The sequence below is a fragment of the Apostichopus japonicus genome, chromosome 15 (assembly GCF_037975245.1).
Source record: "Apostichopus japonicus isolate 1M-3 chromosome 15, ASM3797524v1, whole genome shotgun sequence".
Classification (NCBI taxonomy): Eukaryota; Metazoa; Echinodermata; class Holothuroidea; order Aspidochirotida; family Stichopodidae; genus Apostichopus; species Apostichopus japonicus.
Genome location: NC_092575.1, coordinates 8,636,279 through 8,661,983, shown reverse-complemented (window position 1 = coordinate 8,661,983; position 25,705 = coordinate 8,636,279). Strand labels below are relative to the sequence as shown.

The following is a 25,705-nucleotide window of genomic DNA, read 5'->3' as shown; positions in this document are numbered from 1 at the left end:
AAAAGTTTTGGCCGAAAATGCCTCCCAGATCGCTGGAAATGACACTTCCCAGGCCTTGTAAGTTGCACCTAAGCATTGTCTATTTGAAATTACTAGCGATGTCATAAAGAAAATTTGCTCGGGGGGGGGGGCGGTCGCCCCCTTCCCGAAATGCGTCATGTTCCCGACGACCCCGTCGAGTTCAGGACCAGCCACAGTTGGTTCCATATAGCACAATTGTACAATTGTTTAAGGCGTCCATACACACACACGCGTTATGATAGACCATATATAGTATTTATATAGATACATTAGTGAGAGAGGAAAAAATCGTCAAAAATGGAGTTGTTGGTGTAAGGGGTAGGGTGAGGCGCACACCCCCTCCGTAATCCTTGATCTGTCACTGGCTACCCTGTGTATATAATAGGGATCAGCGCTTTAACTATGACTGTTCCTCTTTCTCTTCCCGAAGTCTTGGCTATCTTCTACTCCCTCCCTTTCTCCTTTTTCTCTCTTTTTTCGTCTTCTTTTCCCTTCCTTTCTCTCCTCCTTTTCTTTTTCCCCCCTCCTTTTCCCTTTTTCTTCTCTTTTTTTCTCTCCTCTTTTTCTTACCCGGGGGGCGCGCGCCCCCAACGCCCCCCTGGATACGCACCTGTTGTTATATCTTAAACTGTTCATGCTTGAGCTCTTTTGATCAGCTATTGCTATAATGTTACGAATGTTTATTGCAAATGATATTTTATGTACACGTTAATGTAAGCATACATTCAGTTTCAGACTCTATTATATCTATATATGGCCTTGATGATTTCTTTTGACAATTATTGGCATCTGAAGCAGATTTCTTTATTTTATTTTTTGATGTCAATCATTTTCCCTATTTCAACAGAGACATCTCGGTACCAACAGTAACATTTTGTTTAACTTTCCACCAAGAATCAAAGATGGCTTGGAATAACTAGGGTATTTTGAAGTTGTTTAAGTAAACCACACTATTTTGTATTTTATTTGTTTAGGCATCCAAGTTTTGAAGCTAAATGAGTGCGTGAGGGCATTCACTCATAAGATTGAATTCAAATGTTCAATGGATTAAATATGGATTATAAAAAAGAGAAGCCAAACACTGCTCTCATACTGGTATTGATGTTGAATTATAATGAATGTTTTTTAAATATCAAATGATCTTGTTAACACATCGTAGAGAAAGCTTGAAAACGCTGATAATACTAATTAAGGTCCTTAAATTTGAATGGTTACAGGTATTTAAAGACCAACTATGGAGACAAATTATTTTTTGGGGATTTTCCATTAATTTGGGAGTTAACATACCCATAATCAACATGTGTAAAAAATAATCTTCGAAAACCTACTATAACCCATCAATAAAGACCACGAAAATGGACATTTTGGGTAGTCACGTGACATGAACCTCTGGAATGTCTGAAAACATAGATTGACTCAAAGGAGCCTCTGGTCACCGTGTGACGTCATTGTTTGTATACCGCGAAAATCAAACGCTGGTATAGGCACTGTTTATACACAGATAGCGAACAATTGTACTGTATTTGACTTCCAATTTCGAGCGTTTGAAAAGATGTTAGCTTAAAACAAGAACACATGAAGGTAAACAAATAGTTTTAAGACAATTTTAAGAAGAAAATTTAGTTAAATTGGTTATTTTATTAGCAAAATTTCCACTCAAATGAAAGCATCTTTTACATAGCGGAGCGTCAATAGGTCCGCACGGTACAATAAACTGTAGAACATGCAAGCAGCTTGGCGATTCCGTAATACAATTTGATCGCAAGATACCGTAAACTGAACAGAAGAATAGACCTAAAAGATGCCTCATGCGTGATATGTGACGGGAAAATGGCTTACGTTACTGTCAACGAATTACCAAAAAGACACTAAACATAATCGAACAACTACGAGAAGACGCTGACCCGAATCGACCAGGGTAGCATATACATGACTAAGCTTCAGCTGAACATAGTACTTACTCGTTTTAATATCCAAAAGTACAAACACAGAAAAAGTATCCTTTTAATAAACCGAATTTAGCAGTGAATATCCAAATCCACGTTTCTCGTTCAATCCTGGGCGAAATACTACCGTGACTCTGTGTAATTCCATAGAGTTAGGTCTACTGGAAACAGGCCTTGACCAGTAACATCCCACAATCACAAGACAGTCACTAACGAAATAAAACGTCCGATTGCTACATAGAACCGTTTTTATTCAACTCCTTGGACCATGCAGATGCCGGAATAAACATAACGGACAATATAACACAATGTATCACGAAATCACGATACTGGAATACAACAAAGGAAATAGAAAAATGGGATGAAATCCTAACATGACTATTTATACATGCTGTGAGTTGTAACTCACTACATGTACTAACAATGCTACCCTATAAGCACGGTATATACACGGTCATCTCTTACAGTAAATATAATACTGTCAATTGCGTGATATAATGTTACATGTAAGGACGTCCAGAGCTTGTTTACGAGGAGACTTGAAAGGGTCAATTTCACATTAGCTATGTCCGACACAGCTGTCGAAAGTATATAATTTTCGCAGAATGAGACATTTGCAGCATACACAGAGGCAGGGTCATGCATGTGGACTCATGGGCATGAGATACTCCGGGTGTTGAAAAATCTTTCCTCGTGGATCTCACAAAATTTATCCAAAGTCTGCGGTGTTTTACGTCGGTTCTTTTACTCGGAAATATAAAAAAGTTGATGCTTTTGTTTGGTGAGGTATAACTACCACCTCCAACAACACGGAATTGTGGCATTTCGGGGGAAAGGAGTAATATCGTTGATGTTTTTGGCAGCTCAAGTATACAACTTCAAACACTAAAAGGATTGTTGTGAGTGAAGTATACAAACAGTGACGTCACATGGTCACCTGATGTCTTCGGAATGTTTCAGGGATGTCTGAAATAGGTTTCATAAAAAGCTGACTTTTCTCCCCATTTTTCACGTATTTAAAAGTTAATTACAGCAATGTAATTGGAGTGAGTTAAGGATTACATACATGCAAAATGGTGGGATTTTATGTTCTTTGAAAGTCTCCATAGTTGGTCTTTAAGGAAATCTAAAAAACATTTAAGTAACTGGTCCAATTTTTTTTTTATGGTACGGATACAATACTATAATTAAGTTACTGATATTTATTAAATATATTCAGATATGTAACAACAATCCTACGTTTGTTTTTTCCTTTGTTGAAACTAGGGTCCCTTGACTATTGTAGTCATTATATAATGTTGATTGAGGTATATTAACATATGACACTGGCAAACAATGATGTTATGGAAACCAGTCCAAGGTACGATATGAAGTTTATTTAAGGATACGGTAGATGATATAATATGGTACATGGTAGATGGTTTCACAAGTAAGTTATAAGCTATTTGAATGTATATATATTTAGGTATGTATGTACATATATGTGTATATCTATGTATTTATGTATGTGTACTGGTATTTATATGTTCACATATATTTATAAGAGAAGCGAGGGGAAAATATTCAGTTCGGAAACATTTTTCTCATTTTGTAAATAGTTCCTTTGTAACATTGACCTGACATAACAATGTAGTAATCAGAATTGTAAATAATGTAAAAATTGTAATTGTATATATATATATATATATATATATATATATATATATATATATATATATATATATATATATATATATATATATATATATACATATATATATATATACATATATATATATACATATATATATATATATATATATATATACATATATATATATATACATATACATATATATATATATATACATATACATATATACATACATATAGATAGATATGTATGTATATATATATATATGCATATATATATATACTCTCTTAAAACGAGAGACTGAAATTTCAGTCTAATGATGGATGGGATAGGGATCAGACTATATATAAATATACATATACATATATACATACATATAGACAGATATGTATGTATATATATGCATATATATATATATATATATATATATATATATATGTCTTTATGTATATATGTATATATATATATATATATATATACATATAAATATATAAATATATATATATATATATATATATATATATATATATATATATATATAAATATATTAATATACATATAAATATATATATTGAATTTGAATTTATTGAAATTCGGCATACACAGGTTGTAAACGAAAAAGAAAAAAAAAGAAAAGCAATAGTATAAGTATCAATAGACTGCGATACACATACAGTAATACAAACAAATATACAGCAAGTCCTACAAGTAAGAAACTTATCTTCTCACTTGTGAATTAAACATATAGATAGAGTTAGGCACAAATGAGTATCTGTAGCAGGGCCCCTCAGTGTACGTGGTGGGCATAAACGCAGTCCAGAACGGTTATAATTATAGTGCTCAAAAAAGGGTGTGTTGGGTCTTGCATGATATGTTTCAATTTATGCAGACCCTCTTATGGTACAAGTACTCTAACGATGGTAAGTGAACACCGATTACACGCGGAGCAACCTTCCTAGATTGCTCAAGCATCTTCACATCATTTCTTGTACCATTTGTAAAGTAACAAATTATGTTGTACATCAAAACACTTTGAATGAAGTATTTATAGAACAAGGTCATGATTGTTTTATCCACTCTTAGGTTCCTACAGTTTTCTCAAGAAATACAGCCTCTGATTTGCTTTCTTATGGACAATTGTGGCATTACTGGACCAGTCAATTTTGTTACTCAACATGGTTCCTAAGTATTTATATTTATCTACTTGTTCTACTTGTTCCCCGTGAACATAGATGCAGGGAGCGTGAGTTACTGGCTTGCGACGGAAATCTATAATCAGCTCCTTAGTTTTGTACAAATGACCATCGCACCACTGGACAAACCATGCAACCGTGGTGGCGTATGAGTCAATGTCATCAGACAGGTAAACTGAATGACAGTATCATCCGCATATTTGATGACGCTACAACCACTGGTCCTTCTCTGAAAGTCGCTGGTATATACAGGGATAAAAAGCCAGGGGAGAGGACACAGCCCTGAGGCGCACCTACACTTAAAATAATTTCCCCCGAGTAGACATCGCCTACCTTCACCCTCTGAGGTCTATTTCTAAGGAAATCATGAATCCATAGGGTAATTCGGTGAGATACACCGTATGCGATTAATTTAGCTGTAAGTAGTGTGGGACAATTGTGTTGAATGCACTAGAAAAGTCTATAAAAGTAGATCTCGCATACTGTCTATCTTTATCTCAATGAGAGTAAACTTTGTGAAGATATGTCAACACCGCATCATCAACCCCCCTCCCTGCCCTATAAGCAAACTGCATGGGGTCAATGAACTGTTCTGTAATACTGAGAAGGCGATTCATTATAAGTCTTTCAAACATTTCATGACATTACAGGTAAGTGAGACGGGCCGAAAATCATTAGGCTCATTTGCATTCTTTTTCTTGGGGACGGATATTACTAATGACGTTTTCTACAGTCGTGGAATTGAGCCGCTGTCTAAAGAACATTGAAAGAGGTTTGTGAAAATCCCGGCCAGTTCAGTTTTGCAGAGTTTAAGGATCTTATTGCATAAACCGTCAGGGCCTTGGGCTTTGTTGGTTTTCAATGATCCAAACACTATACCATAATTTCATGTTCAGTAAAGCAAATCTCATTGTTGAACCCATTTTCCATTAATTCACTAATCAACCCACTCATAACTACATTGTTCTCAGTTGTAAAGTCCTTTTCGAATCTACTATAAAATACATTCAACTCTTCCACGAAAGTTTGTGTGACCTCTGACCCGGGGGTCACCGACTTCTGTTTGAATCCAGTCAGCATTTGCATCGTTTTCCGTGCACAAGCAGAATTATTTTCAGCAAAGTTTCTTTTTAATTTGTCTCTGTATGTTTGTTTACATTCTTCGACTTTACGGTTGATGCATTTCTGTACCTCTTCCACCCTTGTTTTGTTACCTTCCGTCAGAGCTTCATTCTTTTATTTAAGTAAATCTCTAAGTTCCTTTGTGACCCACGGCTTATTATTCGGATAGATCTTGTAGGTCTGAAGAGGGATGATTGTGTCGACACAGAAGTTAACATAGCTAGTGATAATGTCCGTCGCCTCGTCAAGTGAATTAGCTGATGAGAAGAATAGATCCCAGTCGGTGGTATCCAGGGTGGCTCGCAGCTCATCTGTTGCTGTCTCCGTCCAAGCGTACCGTTGCTTAGTAACCGGTCGACTCCTTTTCAGCTTATATGCCGGTAGCAGCTGTCCATTTCTGTGATCAGAATTTCCGAGCTGATGTCAGGGCTTAGCTGTGTACGCTTTAGGGATATTCCCATAACACATGTCGAGAATGGTATACGTTGGGATGTCAAATATTGTTCATAAGCTGGCATTACGTTGTGAGTGTGGCACTGGTTGAAGTCCCCCATTATAAATGTTGTCACTAGCCGCTGTAATATCTGCTCGTGGCTGTATGTACACCACGGTAACAAATATATGTGGAAACTCCCGGGGAAGGTAGAATGGGCGGAGTCCCACGCTGACAAGTTCTTTGTCTGGTGTACAAAGAGTATGTTTTACAGACCAGTTCAGACGCCATTTTTTATTAATGTACAAACATATACCCCCTCCTCTTGTTTTCCCAGATTCTCCAGTTCTGTCTGCTCTAACTAGGTTGAATTAAATCTCGACGGCACTATCTGGGGGACAAACTAAAACGAATGACAGCGAATGACAATTGACTTTGTACAGGGTTAATTATCATTCGCGAATGACAGCGAATGACAGCGAATGACAACGAATGACAACGAATGTCAACGAATGACAACGAAGGACGGTGGTGAGAAGAAATAGAATGCTTAACGGAGTGGAGTAAATGCGGTTATTGGTTTTCTGCGCAAAAAGGATTTGTGGAAAATCGCATGTTACGTGGTTGCAGGGTTTAGAAACCACAGGGTGCCCCATAACTGGCGCAAATTTTCTCCTTTTCCAGTCCTTTTTGCACCCCCCCCCTAAAAAAATCTTTTGTTCTTCATAGAAATGTCCAATATAAGGACTCTTCCTGAAATTTTTAGCCGTTTCAAGATTATAGTATTGTTAGTTTCTTACAATTAATATCGGAAAAATGACGTTAAATTTACTTTTTAAAATCAGACTAACAATTTCGCTTACTATAAGGTGCGTTTGTATCTTGTCCGTACTTTACTAGATCTGTAAGCCACATACTTCGCGTCCACTCGGTTTGCGTGGCTTTAATATACCGACAATATATGTCTGTGCTGTCATTCATTGTCATTCGTTTTAGTCAACGCAATTTTTTAGTGTGTACAACATATTGTCATTCGTTATGTGTAACGCAATTGTCATTCGTTTTAGTAACACCCCTATCTGGGATATTATCGGTCAGCCATGTTTCAGTGAAGGCCATTAAGCATTCATGTATCTCGTCAATGTTTCTAGTTCCTCCATCTAACCATCTTAAATATGAGTATGTAGTATATATATATATATATATATATATATATATATATATATATATATATATATATATATATATATATATATATATATATATATATATACTACATACTATATATATATATGTATGTATATATATATATATATATACACACACAGGACACTACATAGGAAGTTGGAACTCCGCATTCCACCTTAACCGTGCGCAGTATTTGCTTGGTGAGTTTCTTTTTCCCCAAATGCTGTTTCTCGTCGTACAAAGGAACCTTCCGAAACCTCTCTAATTCTTGATCACATATTGCTGCAGCGGGTACTCAGCAAGGACGCTTATTATATCATCATAACAGTGCCAGTGATATATAGTCGTTAGTCGCAAGGCGAATCTCTAAATTGATTTTCCTCCTTCTACATGCTCATTTAATTAAGATTGTTGCAGACCTTTGTAAGCTTATGGGAGGTGTTGTTTAAAATTCAATGTTACCAAAGGTTGGTATAATTAATTGTTCACTTCAAAATTTACGCCTCAGTTATGTCGAGATTTAACGCGATTGAAACAAATCACTAGATCTAGAATTCTCGTGATAGCTTTTCATGCAAATTGAGGGTGATATGAAGTTAACCAACGAGGTTACATTATAAAGTTACCTTTTGAATTGTCGATTGACCCACACGTGAATTGTCTTCTGTAGATAGCTGCGTCGCCGAAGCAATATTGTGCACGATGTGAGTTCACGTTGTAAGGATCAGATCTGTATATTCCATCGACTGAAAGAACAAGGCTCTCTGTTGGATTATTCAGTAACGCTCACGATTTGAACAGTGATAAAGTGGGTAAAATAAAAGAGGTAAATGCGTGTTCCTGCTCTGTTGTGTAAATATATTCACTTACATGGAGGAGGTAGGTAGGCCTACTTTACGATGCCATAGCGATTTCTCAGTACTATTGAATCGCAGTAAGAATTTATTCCTCCTTGATAGCAAATAAATTCATTGACTGTACTCGTCCCTTTACTTTGTTGTCTACTACGTACGAATAGGCATAGTCCTTGCAAGATCAGTAGAAATGTTATCGTGAGATTTTAGCTTATTTGGCATAGTACCATACAAAGATGTTCAAGTGTAAGTTCAATATACTGTCATTGCACTGTATACTAAACACATATTTAAATTACATATGCATCTTAGTCTACCTCTGACCCTTTATTCTTTTTTCATAGAAAATGCAGCATCCAAACTTCTTGGATAGTCACATTGGAGGTGAATGTGAAGTAACGGGGACAATTCCGTAAGTAGCAGTTCACTCAAGCAATATACAGGACTATACCTTCCTTATCCATCGATATGCCACTACATAAACAGCATTCGATGTAAATGGCAAATCGATGTAAAGTTGGTGACTTTAACTACAAAAGTTAATCAGAAATACTTTCACATCCATTTGTTGCCCCAGCGGTTAACGAAAAACAGTCGTTGAGCGTTACATTGTCCTAGTGTCTCGACTTTAGTAGTGTATAGTGTATACTATTGTGTGTCGGTTGTATGTATTATTACTGCATTATTAATGACAAAGCTTCTTCTATATTAAATGAATGAAAAGTGCTCACACGGATGACAACATGCTTGTACCGGGGACTCAGATTTCAACATATTGTACCTGATACTAGTACTTTGATCTCCAAAACTTGTTCCTAGTCTGTGCTACTCAGTACATAATATTAAGTTATTGAAGGATATCCCGGTGGCTGAAGTCAATTTTTAACTAAATGTTAAGTTTCTGCATGTTTACTCTAAGTCGCTGATTTTTTTAAAGCACATTGCAACTACAGAGTTAATGATGTAATCATGGCAAATGATTTTGAAAATATATTTTCCTTTTCCCTATAATGTACAAATCATTTATCCACTTAGGAAAATACTTGTTGTTTAAACAAAATGAATAATTATGAAATAGTTATTGAAGGGAACAATGGAAAATAACCAAACAGCAAGAGACTTAGTCATTGAGTCAAGTCCGGTCATTCACTCCTATGGCGTATCCCTCCACCCTGTTTCATTTCTTCCATTCTTGCCCACATGGATGTTTCGGTGGCTGTGAACTTTCTGCATGTTAAGTGACAACCCACATTATCATTGCATTTTTGTGTAGTTGGAAAATGAATTTTGATAAAGTTTTGCTACCATATTTGAATCATATATTCACACATGAAAATAACATTAATTTTGATGATATTGTAATAATACAAAGAACATGTATGGACAGTTAGTAAATCATGAAAGTGCATCTCATTTGAAAGATAAAGCAACAAGCTTATATTACAAAAGTATATATAGGGTTTGAAGTGTTGGCGAGGTATTGGATCTTATAGGTTAACTGGCGAGAGGGGACTCTGGCAACTGAGTTCTTTTTGTACAGAACTTTATTTTCATATTACAGGCATGAAACTTTCTCAGCAGGCTACAGTACTTATAACCCACATTGCTTAGACAACAGAGTATATATGAAGGGTAACAGTGTAACGCAAATTCTCGAGGGTAAACACACTTAACATAGATAACACGCTTTCTAGTCACTTCGCCCAACAACCATTTCGCCCAACCAGCCTGGTCATTTCGCCCAACCAGCCTGGTCATTTCGCCCAACCAGCATGGTCATTTCGCCCAACCATCATAGTCATTTCGCCCAACCAGCATGGTCATTTCGCCCACCCGTGTTGGTCATTTCGCCCAACCTTATTTTTACTAATATTCAGTCAGAATAATATTACTTTTTCTATTCCACTAGTTCAATTTGATTTATTTTGGGTTAGGTTACTTCGTAATAGGTAAATAAAAAAGCGAGGTCCGCTCGATATCGATCGGAGTCTGAGCAGTTATTTCGGGTATAATGGGAGGATTACACTACTTTAGGCGTTTACGCATACAATGGAAGTTATATTATTATACAAACACAGGGGAATCGGTCTTCACAAAAACCTAATCCCTAAAACACTGATCCATCCTACTGACTAACAATTCCCGAACGTTTCCTTATTAAATTGAAAAAAATATATAAAACCCGTCTGTAACATTGAAGTAGTATATTTAATCAATGTAACCGCTTTATCAATGTAACCACATGTAATCACATATGTAATCAATTTAACCACGACTTGATGTTTCCTTAATACTCGGTTCGTATCCCGTAACGTTAACAATTCCCGAACGTTTCCTTTTGAAGTATCATATTTAATCAAGGTTGGGCGAAATGACCAGGCTGGTTGGGCGAAATGACCAGGCTGGTTGGGCGAAATGACCAGGCTGGTTGGGCGAAATGGTAAGGTTGGGCGAAATGGCAGTTAGGCGAAATGGTTGTTGGGCGAAGTGTCCTGCTTCCGATAACACTAACGCATAATATATGTATAACTATACAGTTCGACAAAAGTGGACGACTTTAATGTTGTAACACTCGTTCTCGCAGGAGGAGTGTCTATTCAATTATTTGGCCCCAGCCATCTCTCTCTCTCGAGAGATTGCTGGGGCCAAATAATTGATTTTTTTGCCCCAGCAATCTCTCTCTCTCGAGAGAGATTGCTAGGGCCAAATAATTGATTTTTTTGCACAGTCCTCAAGCATTTCCAATACGTTAACCCTCTTCTGATGTACTTGATGATTTTATGGAACTGTTGTAGGAGTGATCATCCACATATTATACCCAATCATAGAGATAACGCCACACCCTCTTTTGAAGGTTGTCAGTAATGTAGTCATGCAAATTAAATATAGTCATGCAAAATTAAATATCTAATTAGACACCGGGCCCACGCAGTTCCCTTGCAGAACAGAAAAAGGAAGCTCCATTTCCTCAGAATACGACTGTCTCATCCTCACTTTCGTATTCCTCCCGTTTAGGTAGTTGCGAAACCAGTCTAAAGCCTTCCCCCTTTATTCAAAACTGGTTCTCAAGAACACTTAATTAAGGGTACTGTAATGTCAACCATGTCGAAGGCTGCTGAGAGGTCGAGGCAACCAAAGGCGTAACCATTTGCTTAATCAGTGCTGATACAGCACTGTATAATTATCTATAGACACTAATGTAGTCAGGCAACACATTTTCATTCATTGTGTGCTCATTCAATATGTGACAGCGCCCCCTTTCTACAATTTTGGACATAAACGCGGTAAGTTATTCACGGGACTATAATTCCTGACAACCGCATCAAGACCGGGTTCCTTCAAGAGGGGCCAACCATTAGCTGCTTTTCATAAAGAAGAAAATGATCCATTAGTCATTCACAATCGCTGTTAAAATAGGAAGTTGCCCATCGACATGAGCATTAAGTAAATCCGTGGGAAAGGGTTCAATGGGACAGTAGGTCCATTTTGCCCGTTGGATCAGTGTCAGTAGGCCTACCTGAGACTAACTGAATGGCTTGAACGTTGTCAGATGTTCACAGCCTTTGAAGGGAACATTGAACAATTGCAATTCTTTGAGGTTTGTCTTTGATTGTGTGGATTTTACTCATTAAGTGATTCGCTAGCGAAACTCTGCTATCACTCACTCTCCGGCAGTGGACTATATTGTTTTCTCCCAATTTGAACAACTTAATAGTATCACGACCACAATCAGCAATAGTCATATTGATGCATGCCTTACCACGCCTATGATATTCATGTTGGAGGGTATTGAAACTGGATTTATCATCGTCATTTGGAGATTTTCGCCATGTTTACTCAACTTTCCTGACCGACCGTTTTAGCGAAAGCAATTAGTCTTCCGTTACCACTAAAGGGTTTTCTTTCTTGGTCACATTTTCACGGACCTATGGGGTGGTCTATCCAACAATTCAGCTAATCCCTTGTTGAAATCAGTGACAATTGGTCGGCAACGTAGTCTGGTGTAAGCAGTTTTTCAACGACAAGTTTCAAATCTGTTTCTAACTGTTCGTGATCAATCCATGTCATCTTGCTATATTCCACAATGATAACAACAACGCACAACACAAAAATACAGTTAAAATACACTCCGACAAAAGTCGACGACTTATATATTTAACAAGAAAAACATATTCCATGACGATATCACGGAACTCCAACTGATCAACGTCTTTGAGAAAGGAAGGCTATATGCCAGTCAAAACAGGTTACATGCCTTCGATCCAAATTAATCTCAAGATAGTGAGACAGGGCTTCAACAAACAGTGTGGTACACTTTCCTCTTTAAGGTATGTGTAACGCCGTCTATGATCATCAGACTATATCCCTTCAGTGATGCATATACGGAAGTTGAGAAGTTCGTTCGTTTGTCACTATGATATTAGTGCGTTTGTGCTAATACTCAAACCTCTCGCATTCCGTAAAAATAGGCCTACATGTAAAAGAAATTTGTACTTGACCCGATTTACAGAATCACAGTTTTACCAATTTACGGTATGATTAATTTCTAACCATAAAAAAAAAAAACGAATTCTCTTCAAATCCGTTCCCTGTCTCTTTCTGGGTTGTATCGAATGGAAATGGGGCGTGATCCCTGGCTACACGGTATGCACGTCACTGTGGCTTCAGACTGGCGCTTCCAGCAAACAAATTTTCACCAACTAACGGCTGGACAGCTCGGTTGGTATAGAATACTGGGCTTGTTATCAAGAGGCTATTGGTACGAGTCCCGCACTAGCCATACATTGTTTTACCTTTCAAATGGATATATGTCAATTTCGTCGAATTATGTAGAGATGATAATATGTCCGTATGAGACAAATAAACGTAACCGGACCACTGTACTGTGATCACAGCCAAGAACAATAAACACAATGGAAAGTATTTCAAACACATCTGAGTAAAGAGTTGTTAGTATAGAACAAATTGTTACCGTCATGTTGGTATATGTTTAAAACGTTGCTCGGCCAGTCACTACAGTCAATCAAGAAAAAAAAAAATATCTACATGTACATCCTCTCTATAGACGATCTTGTCAGGTAATAAGCGGCTTCATTTACGAAATTTGCGCAATTACCGGCCAAAACGGATAGCAGTCGACAAAATACCAAACATTCTCACTTCTCATTTAAGTTAAAATTTCCTTTATGAGCCCAATATATTATTACATTCAAACTGATTTGTTATCTAAACGTCAGCACCGCGGTCCGATCGAGTGACAAAACGAAGGGTATCTCATGAGCTGCTTGCTGATGATATGGTCTACATGCAGGGCTGTTAATTCGGGCTGTTAAAAATTACAAGCCGTTATGTTACAAATGTATATACTAGATTTTCAGATAAAAACGTCAGACAACTTTCGATATGAGAAGTCAAAAATTCTAGAGAATATCAACTTATTGGGGGGGGGGGGGGGGTGGGGAGGAAGAAATACTTATCTTGGTGGAACTTTTAGCTGCCTTACTGAAATGACGAGAAGTAACACATTAAGTTGTCATTGAAATTGTTCAAATAGTCCTAGTACAAATGGAAAAAAGTTAACATTTTAAAAGTTTGCATAAAATTTGTCGAAATGAAGAATTGGATAAATTGGCCCTTAAGATGATTGTTCCGATTTTTTTTTCAATCAGATCGCAGAAAATAGTTGAATCTTCGAGATACCACACTTGCATATGTCATAATTTTTGGTTCTGATACCGAAGGCAGACATCTGAAAATGGCAATGCATTCACGTCGGCGTGTGTGCGTGTGTGTGTGTGTTGGAGGAGGGGGGGGGGTGGGTGCGTGTGTGTATATATGTACATGACGCCCTTAGCTTGTATATACATTGTCTTAAATGCCGGTCACACTGCAGCGATATTTTATCGGAATACCGTCCGATTTTCCGATTTTAGGCCGAAGAGTGAGGTTTGTGGTAGTGAATGTAATGAATGCAGTGGAATATTCGAATACCTACTCCAAATCTGAGGGGTTTTGGAACGGACTACATTCTGAAGTGACGTCACATCGAAAAACGATAAAAATCGGAAGAGAGATCGGATAGCTATCCGATAAAAGGAAACGGAGTCAATATCAAAAGTTAGGAAAGGGCTATTCCACATCGGAATGGCTCAACAGATAGCAAATCAGATCCTTTATCACTGTGGCTAGAAGACCCGAACGAAAAACTGGCTGTTTCGATTCCTCCGGGAAAATCGGATAGTATTCCGATACAAAATCGGTATAGTGTGACCGGGACTTTAAGAACAATAAAGGACCTTGCTTGTAGTAATACTTGGCCCACAGATGTATCATAGTTTTTTGTTTTTTTTTCTGAACGTCATAACAAGTCAGGGACGCGCCTTTTCTGCCCACTTAACAGCATAATTAACTTGGCACAAAAGGCGCGCCATAAAGTTCGTTTTTCGTACAGGTTAATATCACAGAAATTTTTGTTGTTGTTGGTATGAACCACTGGTAGTGTACAGATCAGTGGTATGAACATATCATACAATGAAGCACAGTAGTAATATACTAGTACTAGCAGGGCCAAGTATGAAAACTGCACAGTTTAGTGAACTTGAATACGACGTAAAATCATCAAAATATATGAGAGAAGTGACCAAAGTATACTTAGTGACCAAAGTATACTAGGTAGCATATTAACATTGCGATATTGACACCAGTAATATTGAAAGCAACAGGGCAAGCTTGAAGCCACAGTGCTCAAATTATAGCTTGTAGCACAATGGAAAGAACTCTTGATCGGTATGTTTTAGCATGTCATACTCAAGTCATAGGCCCAGCCTAAGTCAGGCATAACTTATGCCTAAGCTATAGTACTAGTAGTAGTAGCCTTAGAGTTAGACCGCCTAGGCCGTTAGGCTTATTTTAATTATGCCAAAACAAGACAAACGTTGACAACACTTCATAAATCAGTATAACGATGTGGTGGTTGGAATAACCTAACAGATAGTTGATAATGGAACTGTGGCACTAACGCAACTGGTTTATATCTAGTAGTAGGATTTTTGCCAACTCAGGTGTCGAAATTTAGAATATTTACCAAATACCACTATTCCAGCGGAATTAATAGTGGATTTGAAAAAACACTATTCCGTCTCATTTTCCACTATTCCTTTGAAACTACCAAAAGAGAAAAAAATAACATAATAACAAAATTATATGTTGAGTCTTCTGTTGGTTTATTGATAATCATATACAGTAAAGTGTTTTGTGTACTGAGGCAAGAAGGCAGGTAACCCAGGACGCAGGTTGTAAACTCTGAAAATCAAAATGTTTAATTAGCGATCGTTAACTTTACCATAGCGCTGTTTTTCTATACAGTTACGTAGATTAAGCTGGAATGTTGTAATGCTAAATCATATAACTTAACGTGCACGTGCACTGATGCATTGCCTACACTACGATGGTTCGCAATACCAGTGTACTAAATAAAATATCTGCATAGCCTACCTTACATTACATTTCAACAGGGTCAGAAATAAGTGGGGGCGACGGGCGATTCGCGCTAGCAAGTGCTAAGAAAAAAGCCCTCCGAAATTGCGAGGGCAAAAAGAAATATAAGAAAATCGTCCTCGTAATATCAGGTGTCTGTGTAAATTTAATTGTGACATGCATTTTGCTTTAGCTAGGGTTTGCAGTAGCAGCGCGAATCGCACCAACAGTTCTCACAATCCCGCATCACATTTGATCAAATTTGAAGCAGTGCGGAAGGGTCGTGCACAATCACCGTGAACTTCTCGCGTAGTCACTTGCAATGACGGCCTCCACTTAGCAATTTCAGTACTAGCGACGATAACTACATGGTAGCCTAACTTCAAACTAAGTCAACATGGAATTCTAATCTAGCCATCTGTTTATTCGCTCAAGTTGTGTCGCAAATAAAAAATAAAAATATCCAAGAAAAACTGCAATCTTTGACAACATGTTAGCCTGACAACCACACTTAGTCAATGGGAAATGTAGCCTAACCATCAGTTTGCAAAAAAAAAAAAAAATTGCTGGAAATCGGCAGTTGTTTGGTAGGTATGTGCTATGTCATTTTACGTACACAGTTGCTGTGGCCATGGATTGAAGGTTTTAACTTAAATTACTTCTCAGCGGTATAATGGTTTCGTATTTGGTGGTTGGTGATATTATCCACACACCAAAAAATACATGATTAAAGGAATGGGCACCTACAGTAGAAGTAAACCTGTGTTTTTATTTCAGTTGATGGGTTATTGGTTTTTCGTCATATTTTCGGTGGATCCACGTTATTTGCTATTTAACGATCGCAAATTTTGGCAATTAAACTTTCAATGAATTTGCTATACGGTCGCAGCTAACTAGGAAGAGGGTAATTGTGCTTACTTGATCCTGATGAATGCTTACAACCTTTTCCGTAAACAGCATATTGAACTTTGGAAAAGCGCCCCTTAAACCTTAAAAAAGCCCTCGTAATTACATTTAGGGGGGGGGGGCGATTTTAACTTTCATTTTCCAAAATAGCCCCCCAGAGCCAAATCTAGATTCCTACCCTGCATTGCAAGTGGTGCACTATATTTGAGCCAAATTTAGCTTGTAAAAATAAAGCGTAATATGCAACGAACTAATTTGGTATTATTTAACAATCATCGTTTAAATAAAGTTCAGGGTTCCAGGGTTAAGTGGCTTACTCTGTACATGTACCTTGCTAATTTTAAATACATTATGTAGTATTGAATTACGTACTATTTTAACTTGTTGTTTTAGGGTTTAATAGTGATATTGAATGAGGTGTCTCAAGTTACCAAGAGGCCAGGGAACCAGATTGAACACTCGGGAAAAAGTAGACTAGTTATGTCTCCTTTATAAACGTGTAGGAATTCGAGCACCATGTCAACTCAGTCTTATTGACATAAATTGCTAGAGTACCTGCACATGTAACCTAGCTTAACTTGAGAATGTGTACAGACGGTACAGAAAGAATCCACTGTGGAAGCTGAAAGTTGTATAGAATGCCATATTATGCTTAATATATTCCCCGGTGACACAAATATGCTAGCTTAGCCTTGGTGGAGTATAAGGCACTCACATTCACCACCCATGCTAAACACAAGACGGAAAATTTGTTGCAGGAACTGCAAGATAAATTTACCTTTCTTACTAAAATAATGCCATATTCTGAGCATTAACTATCTATTAATAGAGTTAGGCCAGGTACCAATATGATATTTCATCAATGAAAAAAATTGAAATAAGAGATTGATTGTTGCAGTCACTATGATTTGTAACTAGCCTAACACTTTAAAAATGATGTCTTGACAACCTCAAAGTTCAAACCATACTAGATATTAGCAATCAATGTCACTGACCAGATTTACGAAGTAATAACATAGTAAACTATTATGTGTGCATATTTTGGGAGTTCCTACAATGAGATAGAACATGTTAGGCAATCAGAACATGTTAGGTCTATTGCTTTACATGTATGACTGTAATGTTACTAGAGAAAAAAAGTTTGCGTCTCAGGGAAGCAAGCCCCTGAAAAGTTTGCGGCCCGTAAAATAAGCTTACATCCCGATTGAACACCAATTGCATTTATGAATGAATGCACATTTTAAAGTAGCAACTCATCTGAGAGCTGTTAGTGACAGCTGTCGGAATTCTGCCATGCAACATGGAAGTTGGACAATCAAGTGAGTCCCAGTATGATATACTATGAGACACGGCTCCCTTGGGAAGCCCTTGGGAAGCCAAAATTTATAGAATTTTAATATAAGCGTCAATGCGCTTTGACAGGGTACTAAAGCAGTAGTTAACAGGACGCATTTAATAATGTAGAAGTGTTAACTTTTGCTTTTGCATAACTTTCAAAAATGCATTTACTGTACAAGAAGGTAAGATAATAATCATGCTTTTTCCGCTTGCGTCCTGAAGACTCCTTCAGACTGGCGTCGCTGAGTTATTCCATATTTGTAGGATGATTATTGGATTGGTACGGTAACCTCCGATAAGGCCAGAGAATTACCATCAGTTAGTTGACTGGTAGTAGTAGCTCCGAAAACAAATGATCGGAAACAACCTGCTTTTCGCTTCGGTCCTTTCTGTTTCGAAAGGGCTCCTGCGTCTTTTCATCTCTCTTTATTTTTGAGAGACAGTCCCTGGGAAATAGTTTTCTCGTACGCACTATGAACAATTAATGCACAATTAGCCTAGGCTATTCCTCATAATGGCTCAAGCTGGATGATTGATAACAACGCCCTAATTTGACATCCTTCGGCTTTTATATGCAAATGTCTACGCAGGTCTTGACACAACACATGTCAAACGTTATAATGAATTAGTCTCATTGGGCCAGGTACACAGAACCGAAATGGTGTGGTGATTGCGCAATCACGATCTGTTGGATTACAAACCGGGAAATCCCCATCTGAAGCAATTTCCGGAGATAAGTATATGGAAAGTAGCGAATACCTAACAGGAGAGAAGAAATATACTGTGAGGTGAAATATATCCTATTCAGAATCAGAGATGTTAGCTTCCCACAAAATTCATTGATTGTCTCAACTCATAACATTTTCTGATCAAACAATGATTCAAATGTTACGTGATATTCTCAGAAACAATTGAAGTGCATCTTCGTACAATGAGTGAGTGTTGTCGAACCTACTGTATGTGACAACAAGGCCTAACGTTATTTTATTTGAGTGCACTCATTGCCTGTACCAAAAACTTTGCTATGTCTATGCAGGGTAAAGTAACGTTACAAATAGTTGCATTCTTTGTGTTCATTTTTTTTCAATTTGATTATTTTGCAATGCGATTCTGGATAAATTATTCCCTGCACACTACCTAGCTAACCAGTGCTATGGTCAAGTGGATAAAGACCTTGGCAAAAGAAGCAATGGTCGTAGGTTTGATCCCTAGCTGGACAAAATATGGTGGGATTTTCATCCAGAAGAAATCCACAGTTTCCCATCTGCAATGGAAATACCACATTGTAAAATTTCAAAATGAGCTTAAAGTGTAAATTGGATAGCCACCAGTCATGAAGCTGCTTAGTGTTGTAAAATAAGCCTTTCAGGCTGCCATTCTGTTTTCCAACAAATGGTGATATTTCATCATGTTCTATTTATGTTGTTCATTCAGTGTACCCGTTTGATTTCACAGGATGGTGAAGTTTGTGTCTAAGGATGAAACTGCTGAACCACGACCAAATGAGAGAGATAAACTAGAAGAAGTTGATCTTGGCCTGGGTGGTAGAGAAGTGAAGAAGCAACCCTATGTGTTACATGAGGATGCTGCACGAGATGTTTGTGAAGGTTGGTCAAAAATGAGTTGAAATATTATTTTATCTTTCTGATAAGTTGTAAGTAATACCTGTTTGTGTGTCTCCTTTCAAACTGATATTTTAACTTGTAACTTCACACAGCATAATGTGACCAGGTGTGTGCTGAATGGAAAGAGACATTTGCTAACTATTTGAACAATTGCTGAAGGCCAAAGTAATCAGATGATGTGTGCATATGTGCATTTGTATGTGATACTCTTAAACACAATACCTAAAAAGGAACAAGATGGTTTAGTTTCATATCGGTGATGGGAACGGGAAGCCAAGAGACCAACAGTCAAAATTGCTACCTGGTTCAAGCAGGTCACAACAGGAGATATTAACATGGCCTTTCCAGATGCGTTTATGCTGCACAATATCACTAACCTGATTATTGTCTAAGTTGTTACATGCGTCTATTGTTAGTTTGCACTTTTTTGCACTTGCATCAGTTGTGAAGGTCTCAGTCAGCCTTGTGTAATTTAATAAGACCATGGTTATTGATCTTCCGTCCCACCACCTTCCCTGTTGGTGCCCAGGGAGACAACGTCACGGTTGGGGTAGATCTGGAAGGAATGAGTGATGAGTGTTGACCTGAAAGAGCTTCAATGTGGTCTCAGTACTAAATGTTATCAGTTGATAGGCTACACTGTAGAAGTGCAACAGTAGAGCTGAGACAGTCGAGTATAGTCGCTTGGACATACCCAGCGTGGGAGCTTGTGGGTTTTGAAGATTTGTTGCTATGTAATTACTACTTTTAAATTATGAAACATCCTTTGATCAAGTTGATCATCCTGTAAACTGTCTTATGTGTGTGTTTTGGTAAAACATGAAATTAGCATGGGATTGTTTCCTCTACAGATGAATTTAGCGTTGAGCAGGCAGTGGAGGCCATTGGATTTGGTCAGTTCCAGGTTATGCTCTCTCTCCTTACTGGATTCTGCTGGGTAAGCTTTAGTCTACTTGCTTTTCATATTGTGGCCAAACTATACAGGTTAGTGTATTCTTGGCCTTTTCTATCTCCATGAAAATTGTTAATATACTGTATGCAGTCATGATGGTATTATTGCAAACAACACGTTCTGGCATCCGATTTAAGAATAAGTTAGAAATACAAAGTAAAAACACGTCCATGAAACATTCAACACAATTCCAAATTTGTAACACACAGCTGCTTTACTTCATTGCAACAGTTATAGAATATAGAAACAAATCTGTGGGGGTCTGAATATATGAAGTTAAGTCTCAATGTGTGTTGCCAAATTTAACTTCAACCTTTCCAGCTTTCTGCCCTAAAAGCTCAGTGAAAATGACACCATTCTATGCAATTTTCATATTAATATTCATTATTGTTATTGAGTTATCCGTCGTTAAACATTTTGAGCTTCATCAAATTTGCCAGATTTATAATCTTTTTAATAATAATAATAATTTATAATCGGTTGATTCTACAAACTTCAATCAAATCTGCAAGCCCTGTCCAACAGATCATGTGCCAATCAAATCTCTCTGTTTTGTTTACGACCGTTAGGCCTAGGACCACATTCACTTTTGTGGCTAGCCTGTGTTAGGTTTCTTCTCTTGAATAGTATCTTTCGTTTAGTTGTACTAATGTAGCTTGCAAAATTGTGTCATTTCCTTCCATTGCAATGAATTAACAGGTGTTTACAGACGTTGCCTCTGTGGAATTGGGTAAAAAAAGTGAACGGTACGAGTATATAGTTACATTTGTGTAATCTGTGTAATCGTAGTGTGTGTTATGTGCGAAAAATGACAGATGCATTTAAGCCTGTAGGTATAGCAGCAACCAAATACTGATCTTGAAACTATGGTTACACCCTACAGGTTGTATATTTGTGCAATTAACCGGAACCTTGAAAACTGCATACATGGGTTCTGTTATTATTATGTGTTATTACTGTACGTCCTACCAGTGCAGATCAAACAACAAACTGTTTCGTGGAACCAAGTTTTTATTTTGTTCAAGATTCCGTTATTTGGGTTCCATCTTGGTACACATTGCATTAGAAATGGCCGACATTTCTGTGTATTTATATTATTTTTAATATTCAGAATTTTGTACAATATGGCAAATCAGTTGGGTACCTCCTTGCCTATAGTGTTGAAACTCCCCAAAATAGTGGTGAATGTTGATGGTTTTGGGTGAGCTGTTCATCTTTAATTTGCTGCAAGCGAAAAGCCGAAGTAGCTTCTATGTGTTGGATGTCTGTGGATGCCACCAGAAGATAAACCTTTAAATTCACATTCCCTTGGTGTTTGTGTTCATATGTTTATACTGAAATTAAACATATGCTATAAAATGTAGTACTGTTGTTTAATATAAGTATCTCATTTAAGAACTAAAAATTATTCACAAAACAAAAGTATAGATGCTTAAGTTGTGGAGAAAAGGGCAACATGCATAAATGCAGCCTTCATCCTTCAGTGATTAGCCGGCAGTCTTACATATGAAACAACAATGCAGCCCTGATAGAGGTGGAAAACACGTAGGCCTACTGTACGTTTTGTATATAAATGCAAATCAGTTTAATTGTAAGGGATGTTTCACCCTTTGGGTTTGATAGGAGGTTATAATACCCAGTGTTCCATCAGTATGAAGACAGATGAACACTTCAAAAATAATACAAAGAAACTGTAGCTAGCTAGCTAGCTAGCTAAGTTCACTATATAGTGAATTACTGTATATTCAAGCACTAGATTTCAACAGAAACAGATTCATGTATATCTGAAAGGTCCAATACCATTAGCAATATTACATACTTATAGTGACATGGGTAGGAGAGGATTGATACTGAGGGGTCAGGAGTCACAGAAAAAGAAAGGAATGATATAACTTACAGTTTTGCTACTAACCGGTGGCCACTTTCCCATTCACACTCGACCACACACACAGGCAAACAAATCTTCACACAATATAAACACACAGAGGGTAAAATAAATGAAAGTCCATTGGGTCAACCGAAATTAGATTTGTTGTTCTGTAGGCACTGTAATGTTAGGTTAGATTCCAGGGTTAGGGTTCCTCCAAAGTTTCAAACTTGAGGTCCATGCAAAAGAACTGGGAAATGTATTGCAGTTCCACAAGTTATAAATATAGTGGAGTAAAGTAAGTGTCCATTGAGATAGCCTCCAATTAGAACAGTTGCAGGATCAGCTGATTCTTTAAAAGCTACCCCGTAAACAGTGATAAATCTCCCAATGTAACAACGAGGAGTGAATATAGTATTGAAGGGTTCCTTTTGTAGCAGAGAGCAATGCTTCTGTGTACAGTCCACTGTGCCGGTGGTCAGTTTCAGGAACAGTCCTAGATTAACATTTAAATTTTATTACCAGATATATCCAATTTCTACACTAAAATGGGATTCCGAAAGATTGGATTAAGATTATCAAGATTATATACTCCACTCTGAAAGGTATTCTGTCGGCAAATCTTGTCTCAACGTATTCCCCGATTTATTATAAAATCAATGCCGCCCTCTGGTATAGTGGCAACAGATTCTTTCCTTTAATTTGGCATTCTCATCTTTAGCTATAAACAGCATATGGATCTGGGTACTGTTACCACAAAGTTCTCTGGTGTCTGAGATTCCAATCCGTATCTCAGTTCTGCGTATCCTAAAGGCCTACTGTGTAATCGTAGTGTGTGTTATGTGCGAGAAACTTCCACTTGTTCACGATGGTGCTAGTTGTATGCAATTTTTCTTTGGCTATGAAACAATACATTTTTCAGAGAAAATAAAATCCTCCATTGGGTGGGAGCAAGCACTTTTTCCTGATTTTCGCTGGCATGTCGTTAGACAGCTACAGACTAAGGGATCTGCTGCACTTGAAATAATTGCATTGCTACTTTGTGATAAATTGCTCTCGTCCATTACTTTAAAAGTAACTTTTTGATAGATAAATAGTAATAAACTAACTGTACACACTTTTTAAGTTTTGTTGCTGGCAATCCACATGAAAAAATCAAACTAAGAGTGATAAATGGCCAGCACAGTGTGGATATTTCTAATTTACGGTAGCCAAATAGATAGGCACGGTATCTGCAGAGAAACACCTATTCAAATGGTTTATTGAACAGGGAAACAACAGTACTGAAAGAACGATTTGCACTAGGTAATGAATGGATAGGTCATCTGAGAACTTCTCACATTAGTTCAGCTGCAGATAAATTGGTCACACCGACAACTTGACTAGAGGCTGTGGCAGCTGTCACTTAGTTGAGGCTTCATATCATGTGTTCTGTTTTCTGCTGTATAGGGGGATTAGATATGGGTAAGACTCCCTGGTAAGATAAAGGCCTTTGTGTGTGAGGTGTGTGAGTGCGTAACCATTTTGCTAGAATGAGGCGGTGGGAGTACCAATCCGAGGGAGGGGTGGGGGAGCAAACATCCAAATAGATGAATGACCTTCGACACTGGGGTAAACTGGACTCCTCCAGCCGTCCTAACGAAAAAACTACAAAAATAATACGGCTTCCACGGCAACTCTGGACCAGGTATGCTGTATTTGCTCCAAATATACCAGATTTTCAAATATTGTTACCTTTGGTCGAAGTTTTGAAACTATTTTTATTACCACCTTGGAGGAAATTTACCTTACTGGGACATTCAGTCATCTTATGCTTCCATTTAGAATGTCTGAGACCTATTTGGAAAGTAAAGTATTGCAGCTTTATATTAAAAAGAAACTTTGTCAAAACTTCAAAAGACCCTATAATGTTATGTTCCCTGCATTTCAAACATATTAACCACTGCCCTATCTCCATCTGCCACTGGGTAACCCCATGAGAGCACAGAATGATGCTGTTTTATCACCTAATACTGTAGCTGCAAGTTAGAGTACCTCTTCAACCCTTCTTGTTGGTGTATGTTTTGGTCCAGTTTGATGAATTGCTTGAAGGCTAGTGATATCTACATTTTGGATACTTCTTACTTCCATTGGCCACACTTGAGTCCTTGATGTATGATTTTTAAACAAGCCTGTGGAACTGCTATGACATCAGCTCTTCTAAAATTGTCCTTTTCTTTAGTATTAACTTTCATTATGCAAATCCACATCTCTCACTGGAGAACAAGAGAGAATGGCAATCATCTTACATAATAAAAAAAAAGAAGCACACATTTATTAATGAAACAATCCAACACGAACACTTCCAGTTCCAACCCTTATATCTGCTTGCAAAACATCCATCATATCATAACACTACGCTGTGCTGGACTGCTCCTCTCGAGCATGTACAGTACTGTACATCCGTAATGTGAAATAAAAACGAAAAAATACATATATTTATGGCTTTGTGTGAAACGAATGTTTTACAAAGATGTACATGTTGTTGTTGAAGATTGAATTAAAATGATTTTTCAATGGTATGATTCATTTGATTTTAATTGAAAAGAGGCATTCAGGTGCATAGCCAAGGGAACTGGGTTGGAGCCAGCACAAATGCTATGTTTGTTTATTCACTGAGATTGTAATTTGCACTCATTGTAATAACTATCAAATCTGGAAGAAAGTAGACCCCTAAATGATGCCCCCCCTCTTATGTTAAACTAGAAATACAGCTCACACACTGGTACATGTCTTTATTTTTCAGAGATAAGGAGCATGAAAAAGTACTATTGGAATCATTAACCTGTGAAATTTGAGCAGATTTTGGGTCCCTCGCATTTACAGACCTCCTGTGACTGTATTAGCCTCATATAATAGCAATATAAGTCTATGTTATTACATGATACAATACTGTAAGCGAATAAATGTGTCTAATGTTCTAAATCATTTAAGTCATATACAATCCTAGTAAACTGCAGATACCAGACAGAACTGTAGACCTAGCTGCAATGTTATTTGATTACTGCCTTAGTTTGTCGACCTACCTACTGGCAAGAAGGCCTAGCATCGTTCTAATGAACAATATAACAAGGAAGCCTACACTACAGTAGACCAAACACTTCGGCCGGTA

The 25,705-nt window shown here is 37.5% G+C and overlaps 1 protein-coding gene across 3 annotated transcripts in view; it reads left to right on the top strand.

Moving 5' to 3' along the window:
• The first annotated feature begins 8,251 nt into the window (after positions 1 to 8,251).
• LOC139980742 (synaptic vesicle 2-related protein-like) overlaps positions 8,252 to 25,705 on the top strand; it is a 54,561-nt gene continuing 37,107 nt past the window's right edge. The window contains exons 1-4 of one of the 3 annotated variants that reach the window (XM_071992631.1): positions 8,252 to 8,362; positions 8,735 to 8,802; positions 19,566 to 19,717; positions 20,587 to 20,672. In XM_071992631.1, the coding sequence (XP_071848732.1) occupies positions 8,738 to 8,802; positions 19,566 to 19,717; positions 20,587 to 20,672 (303 nt within the window). In that variant the 5' untranslated portion in view covers positions 8,252 to 8,362; positions 8,735 to 8,737. Of the gene's footprint in view, positions 8,363 to 8,391; positions 8,416 to 8,734; positions 8,803 to 14,873; positions 15,177 to 19,565; positions 19,718 to 20,586; positions 20,673 to 25,705 lie in introns of those variants that run through there. The other 2 variants (XM_071992630.1, XM_071992632.1) reach the window with 2 other exon arrangements.